This window comes from Fomitiporia mediterranea (genome assembly GCF_000271605.1).
Source record: "Fomitiporia mediterranea MF3/22 unplaced genomic scaffold FOMMEscaffold_1, whole genome shotgun sequence".
Taxonomy (NCBI): Eukaryota; Fungi; Basidiomycota; class Agaricomycetes; order Hymenochaetales; family Hymenochaetaceae; genus Fomitiporia; species Fomitiporia mediterranea.
Window position 1 is genome coordinate 1,682,797 of NW_006760386.1, and position 20,624 is coordinate 1,703,420.

Here is a 20,624-nt window from a genome sequence, read left to right on the forward strand (position 1 = left end):
CCTAGTATTACATAAAACAACTAACATATAGTAAAGATATATAGACTCTAATATTTGTACTATACTCTTAATAACAATTTACCTCCTTATTTTAAACCTCTCATATCTTATAATAATTTAATACTAATCTACACCTATTTAAAAAAGCCACTCTTATATTAATAACTTCTGTGGTTACATAGATATGAGACTACAAAATTATGTATATAAAGCATAGTGTAACTTCCTTTGTATACATTACACAGACTCAATTCTTGGATATACTGTAGATATATAAGCTCTACTATTATTACAGTATTAAGAGTTTAGAGTATCATAAATCTTAGTCAGAGGAAACTGTTGTATTTTTTATTATCAAATAGTACACAAATACACAAGTAATTGATACATTTAACATTGTATTTGTGTTATGAATGAGTTCCAACTAAATTTACATTAATTTTAAAGGAATAATGAAGAAATTTGGTTAAGAATTGAGTAAGATACAGAGGAAAGTGTGTGCTCACTGTATGAGACAGTGAGCTCAAGGTATGGCAGGTGGGGAGGGCACAGTTGCCATATAGGGCACTCAGCATACTTATTTTATTTTATTTTATTTTGACTTAGAATTTTTTTTACTATTTAAGTCTAGTATTAAGTACAGTTAGGGAGAAAAGCTCAAAAGGTACCTAATTAGAGGGACTACAAGGGTCTTGTACACCCTCTAATTAGGCCCCTTACAGTATGTCCCTCAGGTGGGCGAATTCTCAAGCAGCAAACCCATGGAGCAAAATCGCCTTTGGCGCCGGGAAGTTTGTACTACTTATTTACTGTACTTTGTTGTATCAGAAACTACTAGGTTGCCAAAGACGCGTTTGTTGTTTATGAGGGCCACCATAATGACCTCGGTGCTCAGCTTGCCAATGTTGTCTTACCCGGAGCTGCATATACCGAGAAGTCTACTGTATGGGTTAACACGGAGGGTCGCCCACAACTTGGTCGTGCTGCCGTGCCACCACCTGGTGCATCCCGTGAAGATTGGAAATCATCCGGTATGTCATTGTACTTGCCTTTTTCTATTGTTGTCCTGACTTGTGTTTTAAGTGCTATTTCTGAGGTGGTTGAGCACTCGCTTCTGTACAACGATGTTCTCATGCTACAAGACCGTATGTAGTAGACCTCCCTAGCACTTGCACAGTACGATGTGAGAGAATGCACGTCTGCCGACTTTGCTTCCCTTGGATTAAAGACTCTTGCTACCATCAATAAGTCCGTCAATTTCTAACGTCCCATTCAGAACTTCTACCAGACTGATGTCATTTCACAAGCGTACGTATCCTCTCTCCCACTCCTTAATAGACTCAACTGATTTAGCACGTTTATATTTATCCTTCTCTTCTTTTCCCATTCATGAGTGTGGGTACCTGTACAATTATACAGGTTGTCATGATGGCCCAATGCACACACGCTTTTGTCAAAAGGAGGATTACAGGAACCCTGGTACTGGCATCAAAGTAGCATTTGTGTAGTACACACATCTTTATCAGATGTTTAATGTACAGTGTCTTTGCTTTCTACATCTCTCTTTTGTACTTTCTACTAGTGTGACGTGGATTAGACATCTCTTCGAATGTAAGACAGTTGGAGATTGGCAAACGGTTCATATGTTTATAATGTCTGTTAAAGCTAGTCTTCATGAGCAAAATGCATTTATTGTAATGAAAAGTGTGTTTGAGAGGGATAAGAAGGATGATCTAGTGTTAGCAGATATGTATTGCTATCCTGGCACACGGACTCTCGACTGATAGCAAGACTGGACTGTAGCAGATAGTTTATCGGACTAAGTGGATTATGTTGGATTATGTCGGATTACGTCGGATTACGTCGGATTTTTTCACTCCCACTGACCCAAATGGAAGACAACGAACGTAGACCTACAGTACGAGGGTTGTCCTAAATATTTAAAATACAGGAGAAAAGACACTATTGCACACCTACAGTTCCCACACCAAGAAATCAAATTAGTTAAGCAATTTGTTGCAAGTTGTTCAATCCGATTCATACACAAAATCCATAAGTATAATTTGATCCACCAGATGTGCCAAACTGGATATTCATTCAAACGTTATCATTAATATTAATAGCTTTGTCTATATTTAAATTTATATAACAGTCTCTTCAAGCACACTCACGTGTGTCTGTTTCAACTGTTTCAACTACTTCAATGTGCTGCCTCTTTGATCCTTGCTTAGACCCCTTGTCTGATCACTTTTCCTTTTCTTCTTTGGCAGGGGGAGGGGGAGGGGGGGAACAAGTCAAATGTTCTTCCTCCATCATCTCCCATTTACACTCGCCTGTTTCGATCAAATCACATAGTTGCTCAAGTGTTCAAATTATTAATAGGGCTAGCATCTTCAAGTGGCCAATTAATCAAATGAACACTATAAGTTTTTATGAAGTCAGTGTAAGACTTCCATGGCAAACCACCTTATCATTGCCTGTAAGCTTGCCTGTTCAAATGTCTGTCAATCATAACAGGAAGGTACAAAAGGGAGAGTGGAGTGTACAAAGTTGTTTTATCAAATTCTCTTGAATGACTTTTTTCAGGATGTTTTTTCAATTGTTTGAGTTTGCAACTGTAACAGATGTGGAATTACCAGCCAAACCAGTAATAGTGAACGCTTCGAATTTATACAACAGCTCTTTGCAAGACATCTTCAAGACACTCATAAGGAACTTTTCTGACACGTTGTCCACATAGAAATTCGCATGTCTAAGCACTTTCAGACTGTCATTCGTATTGAGGAGGTTGCACACGTAAATTCGAGATTTTTTAACTGTATAGAGTATTTTTTGTCTAAATCATAATATCCACATTGCCTCTTCATCCATTCGCTTCAATGTGATGGTTGTATCATGTACTTGAGATTTCAGAGACCTCTGAATGCCCTGTTTTTTATAAGGTGATAGTCCTCAACTACTTGTTTCATTTGTTTCATTACTTTGCTCAGTATATCCTTCTGGTCGTCTGCTTCGAGCACAACCCTATGAAGCTCCTGTAAGTGCATCTGTTCCCCTTCATCATGTCCTGGATGATATGAGTAATAATTTGTGACAAGAGATATGAATGGGCATCTCATGCATGTTATAAGTTAGAACAAATAGAAGGTATTATTATTGTGTATAGCCACCAATACCTTGGAATGAATATTCGTTCACATGTTGAACATCATCTTTGTGAGTTGCCTGTCACCTTCTAAAGGCATGTATCACATGCTTCCTGTGTATCTGTATATTGAACACTTGAACACTACCTTACACATTCATTACAGGGTCCCAAAAATCGTATACAGGGCCCATTTAAACGAATGATACTTGCACGTATCTGTGCATTTCGATTGTATTAGATAATTATGCATAAATGTGTATATATTTGTGATAATACCAATTAATATGATAACAATGATGTATCTATGTAATTTAAAGAAAAAAGAGTGAAATTGAAGGGGAAATGAGTGAGGAATGATGAAAAATGTGTACTCATTGTGTGAGACAGTAAGCATGCATGGGATAGTTGCTGAGGGTAGCTGAGCATACAGGGGATCGCCTATAAAGATTATGCAAACAGCTGAGCAATGGCTAGACACTTAGTCATGCATTTACTGATCACTTTGTGTAATTGAATAGATATTACCAATGACAAACATACAGTAGGAAAGAGTCATCCAGTCTTATAGTTGTGATGCTATGATAGATGTAACTATGACGGGGCTAAAAGTACAAAAATATTTAGGTCTGAGGAGTTATGAGAGTTAGAAAATGATAACCATTGATGGTCAATGAATAAATCGGAACAGAAAATAAGAATTTGATCCTACCAGGGAAACCGAACAGTCAAAAATGGGAATGAAAGTTGAACGTGTTTCAATAAAAAAAATGCTTGTTATTAGAGAATAATCATCAGGATCAAGAAACAGAAATTCAGAAGGGCCTATATTATAGTCCAAGGAGAGAAAGTAGGCAATCAAGCAAGAACAAGGCGATCACTTGCCCACCCACTCTCCACTCTCCACTCCTTGCAAGTTGTGCTGTTCTGTGCAATCAAATCATTGTATGTCCCCTCTCGGCAACCGCGCCTGCATTAATAACAACGATCCGATCACAGCATCACAGGTCATTTATGTGTCACTGTAAGCATTGTTCTCCTGACTTTCACAGAACGAATTGTCTCCATGACCGCAGCCTGACTCTCTGGATCCAGAGCACTTATACATTCGTCTAGGATAAGTACACGTGCAGGACGAGTGAGTGCGTGTGCAATAGCGAGTCACTAGGCTTGACCTCCTGAGATTAGTGAAGCATTCTCCCCTACGTGCGTTTCGTAACCTTGTAGGAGAGACATAATGAAGTTGTGCATGTGTGCGGCTTGCATGTTGTAGCAGACATCATTGGGTGAAAGCCCTGCGTTCCCATATGTGATGTTCTCCGCGATGAACGCATTGAAAGATTAGGGTTTGCTAACAATGGCGATATGTGCACGGGGATGTTTGACATCCATTGCATGTAAGCTGTTCCCACCTATTGTGATTGAGTCTGAATTCGGTTCATATAATTGTTGCAAGAGAGGCACTATTGTGGATTTGCTTGAACCTGACGTGCTAACAATTGCAATGCATTCGTTTTGCTTAAACAGAAGAGACGTGCTTTGGAGGACGGGAACATCGGATCGTTAGGATAGGAGAAGTCGACGTTGTTGAACTTGATTTCGCCTTCTATGGGTGGCATCGCACTTCCGTGGGATTCTTCGGTGTCGGTGCCAAGAGACAATATCTTGTTAAGGTCTCGTGTAGCCTGTGTTGCTCACGCAATCTTCTGGGCTAAAAGCGAATAAGTATCGGAATTCAGAAACTCGGAAATACTATCGGCGAATGCTTACTGAAACCCATGAGCTATGCACCGATGGTGACCGTAAAGACGGCCAGGTTGAGAACTACAACCATCTACAGTTACGAATTCGTCTCATTCGCGATGAGAACTGTACCGATAAAGAATAGAAGTGCCAGTTGGTTGACAGTTTGTACTTTGTCAGTAGTGGACGATCAATCCACCCAAATATAAAGAGGAGGCCTTGCTTTTTCTTACCACACACAAGGATTACACTTTTTACTTAAAAATGGTCACATTCATTAATCATTCAAATTCTTCAATAGCACAGAGTCAAACAAATGCTTGTACAAGGTGTTCAAACTTAGATTACAGCAAGAGGGGGTTCACATAATTTTGTTCATTGGGCAGCAGGAAAGGCGGCATTACAAGTACTATACTCAGAACGAGGCACCAGATATTTTCCTCCCAGATTGTTGGCTAAATAACTGATTAGACTGTGTATGTGTATACAATGAAAAGTAGGTACTTGCATTCCTGTAGACTGTCCAACTATATGTTATAAACTGGTGGTGCTCAAAAAGGTGATTTTCCAAATTGCTGCGTGTGGGAAATGACTGTACAAGACTGTAGAGTGGACAATACCAGGCTCCTGCAAACCAACCGTAATGAAACGAGTAGCACATGGGTTCATACATTTCAATCATCACAAGAGGACAATGAGGACAATCTTCTGAAGAGCCAGTCAAAGAACCTTGAATGTAGCCCCTGTATTGTTCCCTGTCTGGTTCCCTGTACTGTAGGCACTGAGCTTGAGTCGCCCCCAGGAGAAAGTTTAACCTTTCATGACGAGCCCTTGTCTGCTCAGCTGTTATTGTCTCCCATTCTTCATTGTCTAGTATTGGTCTGGCAAATTGTCGGATATACAGTACTTACTCAGGTGCCTGGTAAAGGTCCTGCCAAGGTACTAGAGGAGTAGCTGGCCTGCCAGTACATTGAGCAAGCTGCTGTGGAGGCCTATCTGACCTAGTGAATGGGGTGAGTATATAGCCTCTACTTTACTTGTTAGACTTGCCTTGACAACGCCCTTCTACTCATGACTGAATGCCAAATAATACAGAAGCAATACTGTCTTAATTGTAGTACATATTATACAGGCTATTGTAGTACATATTCCAAAATATCAGTACGGACGTGTGGATTGATATTCTTGTGAGTATGCTATTTGTACTACTGATGATGAGCAGACCCTTACCAGGTACAGCCATAATGACAGAGTGAGAAAAGTTGCTGGATTTGCTTCTACAGACTCTTGAATGCATTGAATGTGCAAAAATATTTCTAGATATGGATATCTATCATACGAATTTTGACTTGCATCATACAGTCTTAATTGCATTCAGAGATAGTTTTGCACACTCTGTGTGTTCAATGGTTGGGCATGTTGTGTCTGAACACCCTTCCTTCTTGCCATCACAATCAACTCCTGACCACTCTTGTCACTCCTCTGGGCAACATCAAGGCTACTTGATACACCAACTCAGCCACACAACTATCTTATACTGTCAGTGATGTCTTGTAAGGCTGTTCTAGCAGTATTTGCCTACAAGTGTGCCCACTTTGTAGTGTTTGACAAAGAAGACAATGAGCTTGCAGGGGTTCCTGTATCAACTGCTGAGGCCAATACCATTACAGCTAAGCAAAGGCAAAACGTGCTTACTACACATTGTAGCTGTAAACACAAGCTGAAGAATTAATGTGAACTCAAAGAGTCCCTTGAGGCAGAGAGGAGAGAGAGAAGGAGATGTGGCACAAGCAATGATGCTTTGTACACAGGTGATGCAGTTTGGTGTATCTGACCCTTTCAGGGGTGCATAAAGTCAAGGTGCTGTATCTACACATGTGTTTCGTTTGCCTATACTGCTTTCCATTTCTTGTTGCTTCAGTCATACATTTGCATATGCTATTCCCTATGCACTTCATTTGCACTTCATGCATGCATCATGTTGCCACATTGGACTGAACAGCATAAATGATTTGTCACTGGTTGCATTCACAGCTACCCTTGAAGAATGGTACAAAGTTATCATTCCAAGTTCATACCATTCTACAAGGCAACATTCAGCATCCTGTGCATTGTTACACATTTCCCTACCACCATTCCCTACCCACTTGCTTGGGGCAGCTGCAACAGTAGGTCTTCTCTCTGCCATTATTTGTCCAGGACAAGTATGATGGATGGTCTGTGATGCAAGCCCTGCATTGATGAAGACGTGAGCAGGTATGATGCATATTGGTTCTATTTCTTTTTGTGTTTGCTAACATTTTTCATTGTTTCAAGCTCCAGAATTTCTTTACAGGGCCAGAACGTTGCCTGGGAAGTCTCACAGACACCCAGCAGGCAGAGTGTCTCTTTACACTCCAGTGTTGTGTCTGTGAAATAGACCAGTCTGAGTTCAGCATGTGGCCCTTGTTGTTAGATCTGGCTCTCTGTGATTAGGGTTAGCACGATTGGGTACAACTGAGTTGCTCTTTACAGTAGCTAATTCTCCTGTAGTGTGCCTTTGTTTGTAGATTGTCAATCTCCTGGCTCCTTGTTATTACTCATCACAATTTATTTTCCAGTCTAGAGTTGTATAGCTGTGATGTGTAACTCTTAAAAGGGTCAATCCCTGGAGTAATACTAATGTAGTCTTTATGCTACTGTGTATGAATCTCTTTCACCAGGCACTGTGTCATTGCTACTGTGCCTAGAGATGCTAGATACTTTCATTGACTCTCTATACAATGAGTGTAGGAATGACTATCTGTGTATGTGTTGTACAGCTATGGTTCTGTAAAGTGTTCGTCACCCTCATAGTCAGTAGTAGTTTCTCACATCCTTCCAGAGACACATTCACAAGTATGATTATTACTGAGACTAGGTTTACAGCATATAATTTTATATCAGTTTACATTTTTTAATGAATTAGGTTGAGCCAGGATCATGTAAATTAGTCAAAGGAATTGTATTTTTATCTGGAGGGGACAAGTTTTGATGTGTCTACACAAAATAGAGTGATGAGAATCTATTATCATGACAAATACTTCTTGGAACTGGCTGTATATTTTCACGAACTCGTGTTAGTCATCACAACATTTCCTGCTTTTGGACACATAATTTGCACACTCTGTGTGTTCAAGTGTACAGTATGGTGCTCCTGAACAACTTTCTTTCCTCTGTCATCATTGGCTGGGCCACAGTCCTCTCCTGTCACACTAAGGCTCTAGTGTATACTCAAGATTATTATCTGTGCCATCTGCAATCTATACTATAGATTAGTTAGTGTCAAGAGTTTTACCCTTTGTCAATCAGCAAGTTCAAACTTCATAGTGTTCCTATACAACAATAAATGGATTATATAGGGATAACATGGTTCAACCTCTTTGTTGGATTAAAGAGTTGCTGGAAGAGGTGCTCTGCAAAGTTTTCCTAAATTTTGTCCAGGAGTCACAGAGGCAGAGACCTAAGGGGTGTGACAGAGCCATGTTTGCACCCATTCACTTGTTGTAAATCTGTAGGAGCTGGCGTTTCGTAGTTGAAGGATACTCACTACTATGGACATCCATATTAGTGTCTTTCTCCTGTTGAGACAGTGAGAAACAGACAAAATGGCTTGAAAGGACTGTTGCAACTTGTCTCAAGAGGTCTGGGAACTGCCCACTTAATATCAAGATGATCTGCATTCACAAGGCCAAGTTACTGCTTGACAATTTCTATAACAGTGTCTGGGGAAAGTATGAGAAGCACCATCACAATGCCCAGGAGAAAATCATAGAAATGATTCTTGCTCAGCAGCATTGCTGGCTGCATGCTTATTTCAACTTCAACGTCAGTACAGATTGACTGTCAAAGTTCAAGCTTGTTAATACACTAACGTTGGAGACTCTCACAATTTGTCGGATCTATGGCAATGGTCCAGACATATACATCAATACAACAAATTCACCAAAGTTGGCATACCTCTGTATTAGAGGGAATCCTGCCATTAAAATAAGCAATAGGCAACTATATGGCCTAAGGTGGATGGAATTCCAGGATGTTATTCTGTACCATAGGGGCCATCTGCAACACAAGGCCTTTCAAAATTTTATGCAAAAAGTACCAAATTTGGAATCCCTCAAGATAAATTTCTATAATATCCCTTTTGAGGATTGGGCTGATGAAGACTCTGAGAACGTGTTTGATGGTTCAACCATATCAATGGAGAAATTGACTACCCTTGAGGTCAAATACACTCCTAACACAGTTCAGGAAACCTTAACAAGTGTACCCAAGCCTGAACTGAAATGCTTTACTTACTGGCCTCCAATCAATGTTGATATTCAGGAAGCTTTAGAGTTGTATGCACTGCCTAACTATACGTTCGAACGCTTAGAGACTCTTTCACTCTATGATGCAAAATGGGATCCCTTACTAGCTGAGCATGTTCTCAGCTTTCTAATTTGTATACCCAACTTGGAGAGGCTTCATATGAAAGAATTCCAGTTCACACCCAATTTCTTCAAGGAGCTAGCTCCCCAGAGTGGATATGGACCACAGGGAATCAGCATCATGTGTCCTAGACTTAAGGAATTTATCCTCGAATTTCTGAATTATAATGAGGACAGTCTGTTGAAAGGAAGGGAATTGGACTGTTTGGTCTTGTTTTACAATATGGTTGAACAGTGCTGCAATGTGCTTACACTAGTGGGGGACATTGAATTCATACCTGACAAGGCTGACTCTGACACTAACACAAGACAAACTAATCCCCCTTCCATACACTTCACTGTCCCCATGAGTGTAGAAGAAGATGTAGGCAGAGTGTGCAAGTGTCTTACAGTTCAGACACAGATATTGTCCATTCTGTTCACTGATTGCAGACAGCTGACAGTAAGGATCAGTGCTGGCCAACAATGTCCACCAAATCACCAAAATATTGCTTGAAGCATGCCTTAAAAAGGAATCTGCACGTCTTGCACAAGCAGTGACCAAAGAGGAGCAGGTACAGTGTAAGGATCAAGTTTGCCAAGGATGGTCATGTGGGTCATTGGGATGCTTGTTGCTACTGTTACCCTTGGTGGAGGGATCATGCACGTTTTATTCACAATAGTTAAGAAAAGAATGGTTCTGTATTTTGTCTTAGTGAATTTGGTTAGTTATGAAACACGAGAAATTATCCTGTTGTCCTTAGGTGCTGGTTCTGAGATGATGATTGTCCCCCATATTCTTGGTTAGATAACGAGTTTGCTTCACAGTGTGTCCTGCATGTGTTCTAGTAAGTCTGATTGTAGCCTGCAAGCTCTACCAAAGGTCCAGACTTTGATCTTTGACACACTCCCAAAGTTTGATAGAAAAGACGTTCTCTGTTGTTGAAAACATCTACCCAAGAGCAAAAGTGAGAAATATCTTATGTAAGTCAATAACCTAAATGCCATCCACAGACTCTCAATCAGTTATGAGGCTGGACTGCAGTGGTTTCAATTTCGGATTATGTGGATAACATCATATTGCACAAAATTATTCCACCTCACTCAGAGGCTATGACTATGGAGACAACATACAATAAGGGATCATTGTATCTTTACTATGTGTGTGTGCTGTTCAAAGCACACAGAAGTGGTCTGTACACAATCAGTCATGGATGGATAATATCAGTCTACCCAAATACAATTCATCTGCATGTCTGATATTCAGTTCTGTGTGAAATCAGATGGAACAATGATTAACAGTCATTCTCAAGGTATATTGGCCTTATGAGAAGAGGAAGCTGTAGTAGTGTGATGACAGCCCAGAATGTCCCAATGGAAACTTATTAGGGCAACTGACAATCAGAAAGACAAAATCACTACTAAAATTAACATATTGCAAGTTGTTCACATCAGATTTAGAATGTTGCACAAGACATCTTTTAGACCTGAAGAGACAGAAAGCACAGATGAAGCAGATGGTGCAGTTGAGTCTGCATTGGGAACAGGGCTTGGTCACAGTGAAGGAATGCAAAGGGAAAGAAGACATCAGCAACCTGGCCAAAGATGAAAGTCAGTTTGAAGGATTTCAAGGCTGGGGAGACAAGATAAGTAGAAGATCAAAATGACGAAACTCTGGACATTGATTCTGATTTAGACAGTGATTTTAGGGACGTATCAGAATAGGACAATATTGCAGTGGAAAGTAAGCTGCCTGTGAAATTCAAGGGTAAGTAATACAGACAAAGACACTGTAACATGATGCATGAGTCACAAGCAACAATATTTGTAACCCAATCCCTTGGCCAGAGTAGACATATTACCCTAGTCATCTTTGTCTTGCTTTCACTTTGTCTTGTTTCCTATACTACTAGCAACAGCTGTTGAGTTCAAGGTATCTGTTACAATGCCACATTGCTCTGCAGCCTTTTCAACATATCCCCATAACATTGTTATAACGTGTTTGTTTGTACAGATGTCAGTGTGCTGACTTCAAACAGCCTTTTGAAGACCAAGAATCTCTTTTGCAATAATCGAATTGTTGCAATCTTGCAAGGCATAAATGAGGACACCTGTAAAAAAAATGAATTAGGACTTCCCTAATCATGTGAGTATAATTGTCATCATAGTTATTGTACCCATGAATACAAACTCAACTGGGGCGACAATTTGTTTGACCTTTGTGAATGCTTGATTAAGATTGTCAGAACTTGTGATAAGCTAGTATTTATTGAGCACCCAATTGATTTTCTGTCTAAGTTCCTCCTTTGGTGTATTGTCACAGTGTAGCCATGCTGTGATCTTCTGATTAGTCACATCCGATTGCTTGGGTAGTTTCTTGCAACAGTATGCAAGCTGTGCAATGTATGAAAAGTGCTTTGCTTGACTAGTATCCTACCTGAGGACCACATTCAGTCCATTGTCATCTCCATCTGTATGAGTGTTGTTGAGCTCTATTATCCAGTCAGCAAATGGTGTCAATATGGCTGCCATTTTCTCTTTAAAAAGGTGAGCAATCTGTCAACAGACAAGATATGTGGCACACAGTCTGGCTCACCAGCTGCAGTTAACAGAACACCCATTTGCACTCTTTGGAAAATGTCACGTTCAACTGTAGGCTTGATGCCTCTATACTCTACTGTAGCAAGTATTTAGTAAAAATGGAATAATGCAAAAAAGGTACTTGTACCACAAACAATCATTTTTTTATCAAACTTGTTCTTTAAACTCTCCTTAAGAAGTTGTTTCTTCCTGGTCTGAGTCCTAGGAAGCTTGTAATAGAACAGCATTTTCGTGGTTGGGTTTCTGTCTTTGGTGAACGAGGATATGAGCAGCTTCAGGAGTATGAATGAGACTGAGCTTACAGGGAATCTAAAAGAGATTCATTTAATGTCTGAGCTCAAGCATAATCACAGAACTACATACCTGTCTATTGATGAATGACTGAATAGACAACAACTGTTGCTTTCTGTCCATACACACTCTCAAAAGTGTATCAGACCTGTCTGAATCAGGCTGGATGCAAAACAGTACAGGAGGAACATAGTAATTACTAAGGATTGACTCTATTAACATGATTTGCTTTTCCCTACTCCAAACAAGGTCTTTGTTCAACTCAGGTTAAGTCAATCTGGTGATACAGAACACTTCATCAAAACACACTTCTCTGATACAGGGGGCTGAGGTCAATGTAGCCTTTGTGTATAAGCTCATAAAGCTCTAGTGTTGTTAGCTCAGTAGCAGTCAGAGGGTCAGGGGTGTTTCTGGATTCGAATAAGAGAGATAATGAGTCATTGAAAACATAGCAAGTGTGCAACTTTGTATACCTTACACTCAAGTCCTCTAGGTCAGATTCCAATTCATTGATTCCTCTGATTTCTTCTTTGGGTAGTATGTCCATGTCCATATGAGGGGAGCAGGGGCTTCAGCTGTTAACAAGGGAACAGGTATTAGTCTTAAGGCTAATGTAGCAGACTGGTTGGGCTTGAAAGGAGACTGATATTCTGCCCTGTGACACTCCCTTCTCTGAGGCAAGCTGGTTGGATTAAAAAGAAGACAGATATGGTGCCCTGTGCCAGCCCCTTTTCTGGGGCACTAAAAGTGGGATGACTCTACTAGAGCAAGGAGAAGAAGCACAGTATGGCTGTAGTGAATCAAGACCCAAAATTCTATGGATCACATTTCATGTACTGTAGTCTAACATTCTGCTACAATTGTACAGAAACACTTAAGTGTGATTGTTGAAACAAACAAGGTGCCTAGTAAACTAGGGAAAAGGTAAATTTGACAAGTGTATCATGTTTGGTCAATCTATACAAGTGCTGCAGGTAGGGTGGGCAAGGCAAGGCACAAACTGTGCCAACTAGTCTCAGAAGGCAAAACAATCAAACAACCTGGTCCAAGTCTCTTCATCTCCCAGCACGTCTAATTGATGCACAGCCTACTTCTAGCAGAGGGCATTATTTTTTCTCCTATCCTCCAGACATCTTACTTCTTTCCCCCAACCTCCCTCATATCCTCTGCTCAACTATATTATAAAGAGGCACAGTAAGAGGCCTATTATACTTGACTCAGACAACAAAGGTACACCTCTTCTGGCAAGAAGTCATTGTCTCCAGCTCATTTCTGGCTAACCTAATTGTATAGGACTTGACAAAATACACAACATTATTATTGTGGACCATTCACATATTTGTCAGGATGCCAAAACCAATGCTGTTACTGTAGGCCCTGGTTCACAAGACTAGACAACTTGTAAGTTGAAGAAGGCCAAGCCAGAGGAGAACAAGATCCACTCATACTCAGACCCAGTAAACGAGGCTAAGGACCCATTGCCAAGCAAACATTACATTGTCTCTGAGTCTTCTTCTCAAGTACTGTAGCAGACTACAATTGCTTGTTCTGGTAGCAGACACTTCCTGTGCAACAGACCCTGAGGTGAGTGTCATATTTGCCCTAAAATTATTTCTTTATCAAGTCCCTTAATGCATCACAGTTGCACATGATGACAAGGGCAACCATGGCAAGCTCAGTGAGGGGGAGTAGGAAGACACTACCAAGCATTGGCATGCAGACTTTCAAGGAGTCCTGTACAGTTACCACAAACAATTGAATACACTTTTACTTAAAGAGTGGTCTGCAAGCTCTTAAGAAGGTGTGTACAGGTTTGGTGACAATTACATTCCACACCTCAAGATATTGTGTACAATAGAGCAGCTTTACCAGGAAGTATTGCTCTTGAGGGCAGCCTTGATGCAAAAACAATGTGTGTAAGTTAATGTAAGATAACGTTTCTGGAGCCCAAGTGTAGTTGGAATGAATATTTACCTTGTGATACACTTGAAGGAACTGTATTTGATTTTGTCTTTATATTGTCCTTTTAACTGCATAGATACATAAAAAGCTGTCATACAGAAGTTAGGGTACATGTAAAGTCCCAGGTCAGTAGCAATCATGAGAGACAACATTTGATATAGAGCAAGAATGAGCTACTTAATGCTCAATTATATATGAGACAAATGCAAATCCTAAGTTCTCAACAAAAATGTAGTGTTGTACAAAAGGGGCAATACATGGTATTTAGCAACGAAAGAAAAGACACAGGTGAATTGTAGTAAAGCACCTCCAGGCTTCTCTTTCTGACACAATTCACCTGCATTGAAAGTCAATTGTACACAATGACTTGCAACCTGAATCACCAATGCTGACCACACCAAATATTATAAAAGTTTCACACATCAGCAAACGATTCTCTTTGTACTTCTAATCTACTTATCACACCCTGGTCCCCAGGCACTCTAGTCAGTGTTGTTGATGCAAACATTGCCTCTGTCTGTCTGCACTACATAGCCACTGGAGTTGCCCAAAGTACAGAACAGGCAAACGTCACATCCTCTGTCTTTCCCAGTCTTTGAGCCATTCACAAACAGTGGCAGTGACAAGTATTGTACCTCCTGTCTTTGTTGGCCTCAACCCTGTAGTCTTTGCCAATTGTTTGACATTGAGTGGAACCAAAGTGCAGGACTGCAATACAATCGAAATGACAAGCAAGAAACAGATTGCAAGACAAAACAAACAAACACACTTGCTATGCTGCATTCCTTGGGAACTGTGCAAGGGTGTAGACAACCATGTGTCAGGTTGATACAATTGAGAAACATAGTGAGCCCTGTCGAGTACCAGAGCTTCTCACACAATTGACACATTGATAGTCAGGGCATAGATGTACAAACACACCTGCCATGCTACATTCCTTAGGTTCTGATGTGTGAGGCTGTTGTGTTGGCTGACACAAAGGGCAAACAGATGATTGGTGCTGGCACATCATTGTATGCTCCCAGGCTTGTTTGAGATAAGATGCAGACAAACACACAAGTAATTGCCACTGTTTTCTAAGGCTGATAGCAGGTACTGAACATCATTTCCTGCATACACCTGCACTTCTTTTGCCTGTGTATGTAATTCACACATTAATTCAAGTCTTAGAGTTGGATTGAATGACACGTTGAGACATCACAGTAAACAATACAACAAAGACATAAAGACACTACCTGTAAGCAGGTATCAGAGCTGAAGACAAACCTACAGTAGTTTGGAGCTACTCAGATCATAATCTACCACTTCTGCCAAAGCTCCAATGTGTTGAGCCCAATTCTGCTTGCCCTAGTTATTGCTTCATCATAGACAATAGCATCTGTTGTATATTTAATCATGTGTAGATATAATGTTTACACATATAAAATGTTCTTGTACAGTTGGCATGAGGAAGAATTTGATCCTTTATTTTGATGGTTCAATCTGACCTCAGAATCAGTTTATTTGGCAGATATGCCCAATCCAACACTGAGCTGCTAAATACTGTCTTGCATCAGGCCAGGACCCTCCCAATATTGGCTATGATAGGCTCTTAGGACAAAGGAGTTCTCATTTGAGCAGGAAATGAAAAGAGCTACCACAATAGGCAATCAGAATTTATGACTGACTGAAAGGCAATCATCATCTGGTTCCTGCACCTTTGAACATGTCTCTTTGTGACAAATCAAGTAATCAATACATTATAATGCATTTTTTGAGTGAAGGTCCTACACAATTCAACTGGGTGCTCAGCCAGTCTGTAGAGCTGGAACAAAATGCTACAACTGTTAAGCAGCTTTTGTCAAGCATTGTGTACATGTGATGAATGCTCAAAGACACTAAATTGTGATGGTCTCTGGAGAGTTTATTGTGTAAAAGGCAAGTATAAGGCACATCTTATTCAGATAAGGCTGAACAATGCAGAATCCACTACTCCTAGAGAACATGCAGACGTGTCCAGCAATGAGGGATCCACAACTACAGGAGGGTCTAAGAGGATGCAAAGCAACCTTGATCTCTGTGACTCTGACATTGATATGCCTCTGGACAGTAATAACTCAGGTGTGGAGTCAATTCATTCAGTGAATTTGGAGCTCAGCAGTGATCTGGTAGTGTTTGATTGTGGTATGTTTCCCTTAGAGTTATACGTCAGTTTTCATCTAATATATGTATGTCAAGGATATCTTTTTGCCTGGCCAGTAGACTGGGAAAATAATATTGTACAGACTACTATGTTCATCTCAATTTTCTGCACTGTCTACTTCATGTTAAGTTGGAAATCCACAGACATACTACTTGGTATGCTGAAATGCCTAGTCAGAGCTATTCTGAAGACAGTCAAGGACAATGAGACAGTAGAATACATAGCCAGACACATTCCAGAGGATTCCAGGACTGTCAGGGCAAGGTTTAGGTTGGACAGACTGTCTACTGTGTATACTGTCTGCCCCTCTTGCCATGCTTTTTATCAAATAACAGTCAATGGGTCCTTGACTGAAGCTATCTCTCTAGAGGTCTGTACAGAGATCTTGACAGGGGGGTACTCCTGTGGTGAACAGCTCATAGATTTGTCTACCAAGAGGCTATACAAAACGTTTACATACCACTCCATTCTTGATTATATAGCAAGGCTGGCCTTGCAGCCCTCAACTGAAGCCTACCTTGACAGAGCATGTGACAATCTTCTGCACACTTTACAGTAGGGGCAAAGCAGTCCTGAATTTCAGAAAGGGCCTTTCCAAGCAGATTTCTTGCAAAGCTTCCAGGGACACCAATCTGGGACATTATTTGTTAAAAGGAATACTGAGCTGTGCTTTGCATTTGCCTTAAACCTTGATTTTTTCAATGTGGCAGGTGTCTGGAGTAGTGCAGCCAGTGTGTCTTACAGTATCATTTCTCTGGTTTGCTTGAATCTGCCTGAAGACATCCAGTATAAATCAGAAAACATGTTCCTGATTGCTATAATTCCAGGCCCTACTAAGCTGCCTACTACCAAAATCAACAAGTACATATCCAATCTTATGGACAAACTTAGAGGAGTATGGGAGCCAGGGATTATCCTCTCACAGACAGTATCTGCCCCAGATGGTTGTCAAGCTCAAGCTACAGTTATCATTGTCACAAATGACCTCCCAGCTGCCTGGAAAATAGCTGGTCTTGTGTCACATGGGAGCAAGGACCACCCCTGTTCTATCTGTAAATGCTCAAAGAGTCAATTTGGTGAAGTTGACAGGGAATTTGCACAAAGGGATCTTGAGACACTGTGACAAAAGGCAGAAGATTGGCAGTATTGTTCTTCAGAGGCACAGAGGAAATGCATTACAAGAGAATATGGTGTGTAATGGTCAGAGCTTTGGCATTTACCATATTGGAATCCCTCAAAGCAGCTAGTTGTTGATCCAATGTACTGTCTTTTCCTTAGCCTAGTCAACAACCATTTTGCAAACGTCTTCTCTCTAACAGATAAGGCAGTCTCAGCACTGCCACCAGAACTTCCAGCCTATACTTTCTGTTTCAAGCAAGTCAAAGATTCACCAAGCTGTACAGCCTTGAATCAGAACAAAATTGAAGACGTATCAGCTATTCACAACATACTGGTCAAGCCCATTCCAGAAAACAGGGACATTGATGAAAGCAGGACAAGCTTTGTCCAACAATTGTGTAAGAAGAAGTTGAAGGCACTTTCCTTTGTGTGGACTTTACTGAGGCTAGAACTGGAGACACTGGCTGAAACAGTAGGGCATGAGGGACAGGCATGAAACCAACCTCAGAAATCAAATTATGCTTGTGTGCTTACTAATTGGGTGAGGAGGGTTTTTATGTTGTCTTAGCACAAACTCATACTATCAAACAGTGTTTCTACTCAAGGCCACTCTGTTCTACAGTTCCAACAGTCAAGCTGATAACAGCTAAACTAATACTCCACATTTGACACATCATCAAGCACACCTTAAAGCTGACATGGATTCATTCAGTACTGCATGATTTTGGATTGCCTTCTGCTGGTAAGATTAAAGCAGATGAGTGGCAAACCCTTTGCACAGTATATTTGCTGTTAGCACTGGTCATGTATTGTCACTATAATGGCACACACAAGAGCAATGAGGCCAAGGACCAATTCGAAAATGTCTTGGATCACACTATAGAATTGGTTCAAGCAATCAGTGTAGTGTGTAAACACACTATAACTGATGAAGCCATTTCTGCATATGACAAGCACATCAAGAATTATATATGTAGACTCATGGAGGTCCATCCATATGCAAAACCTACTCTGAACATGCATATGGCAAAACATATCACAGACTTCCTTAAGCTTTATGGCTCAATTTATTCATGGTGGGCATATCCTTATGAGCAGCTCATTGGTATGCTACAAGAATCCTCAAGCAATAACAAGACAGGTAAAGATTGTCATTCATGCTTTGACACCCTCCATGCTAACTGTTTGCTGTACAGGTCAGCTCAAAACCACACTTTATGATGCTTTCATCTCTACATCAAGGTTGCAGACACTGGCTTCATGCCCTGACTGTTCTCCAGGCATAAAAGCCTGCTTATCAGTTGCTAATAAAGCATATCCATCAGCACTAGTATCAGAAGCAGATCAGAATGCATTGGGCAAGATTGACTCAGGGAAGAATGTTGCACAGCATGCAAGAAATGCAAAGCAGTGTTGCAAAAACGAACCTTCTCAATACAGGTTCAATAATGTTCAATATACCACACACAAATGTCATCAGGGGAACAGCCAAGTGGTTATCTGTCCTGGAAATTCTAGCAGACTAGCACTAGCCTTCATTGAACGAATCTCTGTTACAGATGGGCACACAATTTTTGGTGTTTGTTATCTTTCTACAGTAACAAATGTGGACCAAGATCCTTTTGCCTGTTATCCAGACTTTCCAGCAAGGATATACTCTACATTTACTTCTGGAGAAGAGTTTGTTGACCCACAGACAGTCAAAGGCTACTTTGCCTCCTTCCAGATTGACAAAAATAAGATCACTATACTCTCTCTGGTAGTAGTAAGAGCTTTACCTTAATAAGCTGACTTATAAGTGCTAATCCATAACAGCCAGGCAAATGATGTGACACAGCTTCCTTTTTTTTGTACATAATGAATAGATACTATGGACCTAACAACAGATTGGAAGCATACATTGGGATGTATTCGAAACACTACAAAGCCCAGAAGCTTGTAGCATTTACTAACACACTCACACTGTACAGATATTGCAAGTACATTCTGCCCTCAAACACAGGACACAGCACGGATTCTGACTAATCTGACACACTCTGATAATTCTGCCAATGCACTGATAATACCACTTCACACTAGATAGTGCTAAAGGATGGACACTGCATCAGTAGAGACTATTACTCTAGCAATGTGTTAGCACCTTTTGATCAGTATTTAGCTTGAGCCTTGTACAGCAGAGGCAGTAGAATGCTACAATCAACTGGTGGATTGTAGGGATTCTCTTATTTGACTTCGAATTAAGGCACATACCAGCTACTGAATTTACATGTACAGATGGCTTGTCTAGGAGACAGATGGCACCTGGAGATCCAGTGGAGGAGGACGATTTCGAGGAATGGATAGATGCTATGTATACATTCTGTGTAGGAGTGACATACAAGGTGTTGGTGATGGGATCTGGGGAATCTGCTGAATCTGAAGAATCCGACAGCATCAGATTACTCAGGAAGGATTGGTTTACAGTGACAGAAGGTGTGAAGAGGAAGGACAAGAGGCTTGAATGAGTGAAGGAGTTCCTGAAAGAAGGGAAGCAACTGGATGGTGTGGGGGATAAAGGATGGGGGGTGTTCATGAAGTATGCAAGTAGGTTCTTTGTCAAGGAGGGTAGGATCTGGAGGAGGTCAAAGTTGGGATATCTGCAGGTGGTGGTGATGGAACCAGAGAAACATTTGGAATTGGTATGGGCTGTGTACAATTTTATGGGGCACAAAGGGGTGTATGCAGTGAAGACAAGGTTGTATGAGAGGTTCTGGTGGCTGACACTTGTACACAATGTGAAGTATTTTGTTAAGACCTGTCATCAATGCTAGTTGAGGCAGACAACACAGGTGGTAATTCCACCAACTGTTTCAGATGTGGCACTACTGTTTGCAAAGGTTCACATTGACACAAAAGTCATGCCAAGGGCAGGGAGATATTGTTACATTGTGCATACAAGGTGTGTGTTGTTGGGGTATCCAGAGTTTCAGATGTTGAGGACAGAGAACAGGAGGGTGATTGGTACATTTATTTTCAAGGCATTGTTGTGTAGGTTCAGAGTGTGTCTGGAGTTGGTGACAGATAACAGGACACTGTTTGTAGCAGTGCTGGACTATCTGCAGGATAGATATCACATTAATCACATACAGATATCAGCTTACAACTTAAGGGTGAA

At 40.7% G+C, this 20,624-nt stretch overlaps 3 protein-coding genes across 3 annotated transcripts; 2 read left to right on the plus strand and 1 right to left on the minus strand.

The window, feature by feature from the left end:
• Nucleotides 1-761: 761 nt before the first annotated feature.
• On the plus strand, nt 762-1,264 carry FOMMEDRAFT_150190 (Molybdopterin-domain-containing protein; the record flags this gene model as incomplete). The annotated part of the gene is made up of 4 exons (XM_007261539.1): nt 762-791; nt 839-1,031; nt 1,084-1,145; nt 1,229-1,264. 4 exons carry the CDS (start codon nt 762-764, stop codon nt 1,262-1,264), a joined length of 321 nt encoding a protein of 106 aa, XP_007261601.1.
• Nucleotides 1,265-8,578: 7,314 nt separating this feature from the next.
• FOMMEDRAFT_24965 (uncharacterized protein) lies at nt 8,579-11,457 on the plus strand (the record flags this gene model as incomplete). The annotated part of the gene is made up of 12 exons (XM_007261540.1): nt 8,579-8,734; nt 8,858-9,778; nt 9,849-9,890; nt 10,144-10,163; nt 10,232-10,299; nt 10,361-10,476; nt 10,583-10,628; nt 10,801-10,926; nt 11,054-11,083; nt 11,229-11,248; nt 11,330-11,331; nt 11,355-11,457. 12 exons carry the CDS (start codon nt 8,579-8,581, stop codon nt 11,455-11,457), a joined length of 1,650 nt encoding a protein of 549 aa, XP_007261602.1.
• Nucleotides 11,458-12,357: 900 nt separating this feature from the next.
• On the minus strand, nt 12,358-12,619 carry FOMMEDRAFT_54001 (uncharacterized protein; the record flags this gene model as incomplete). The annotated part of the gene is made up of 2 exons (XM_007261541.1): nt 12,358-12,458; nt 12,517-12,619. Coding segments are annotated over 2 exons (204 nt in total), but the record flags the coding sequence as incomplete, so codon positions are not given.
• Between the last annotated feature and the right edge of the window lie 8,005 nt (nt 12,620-20,624).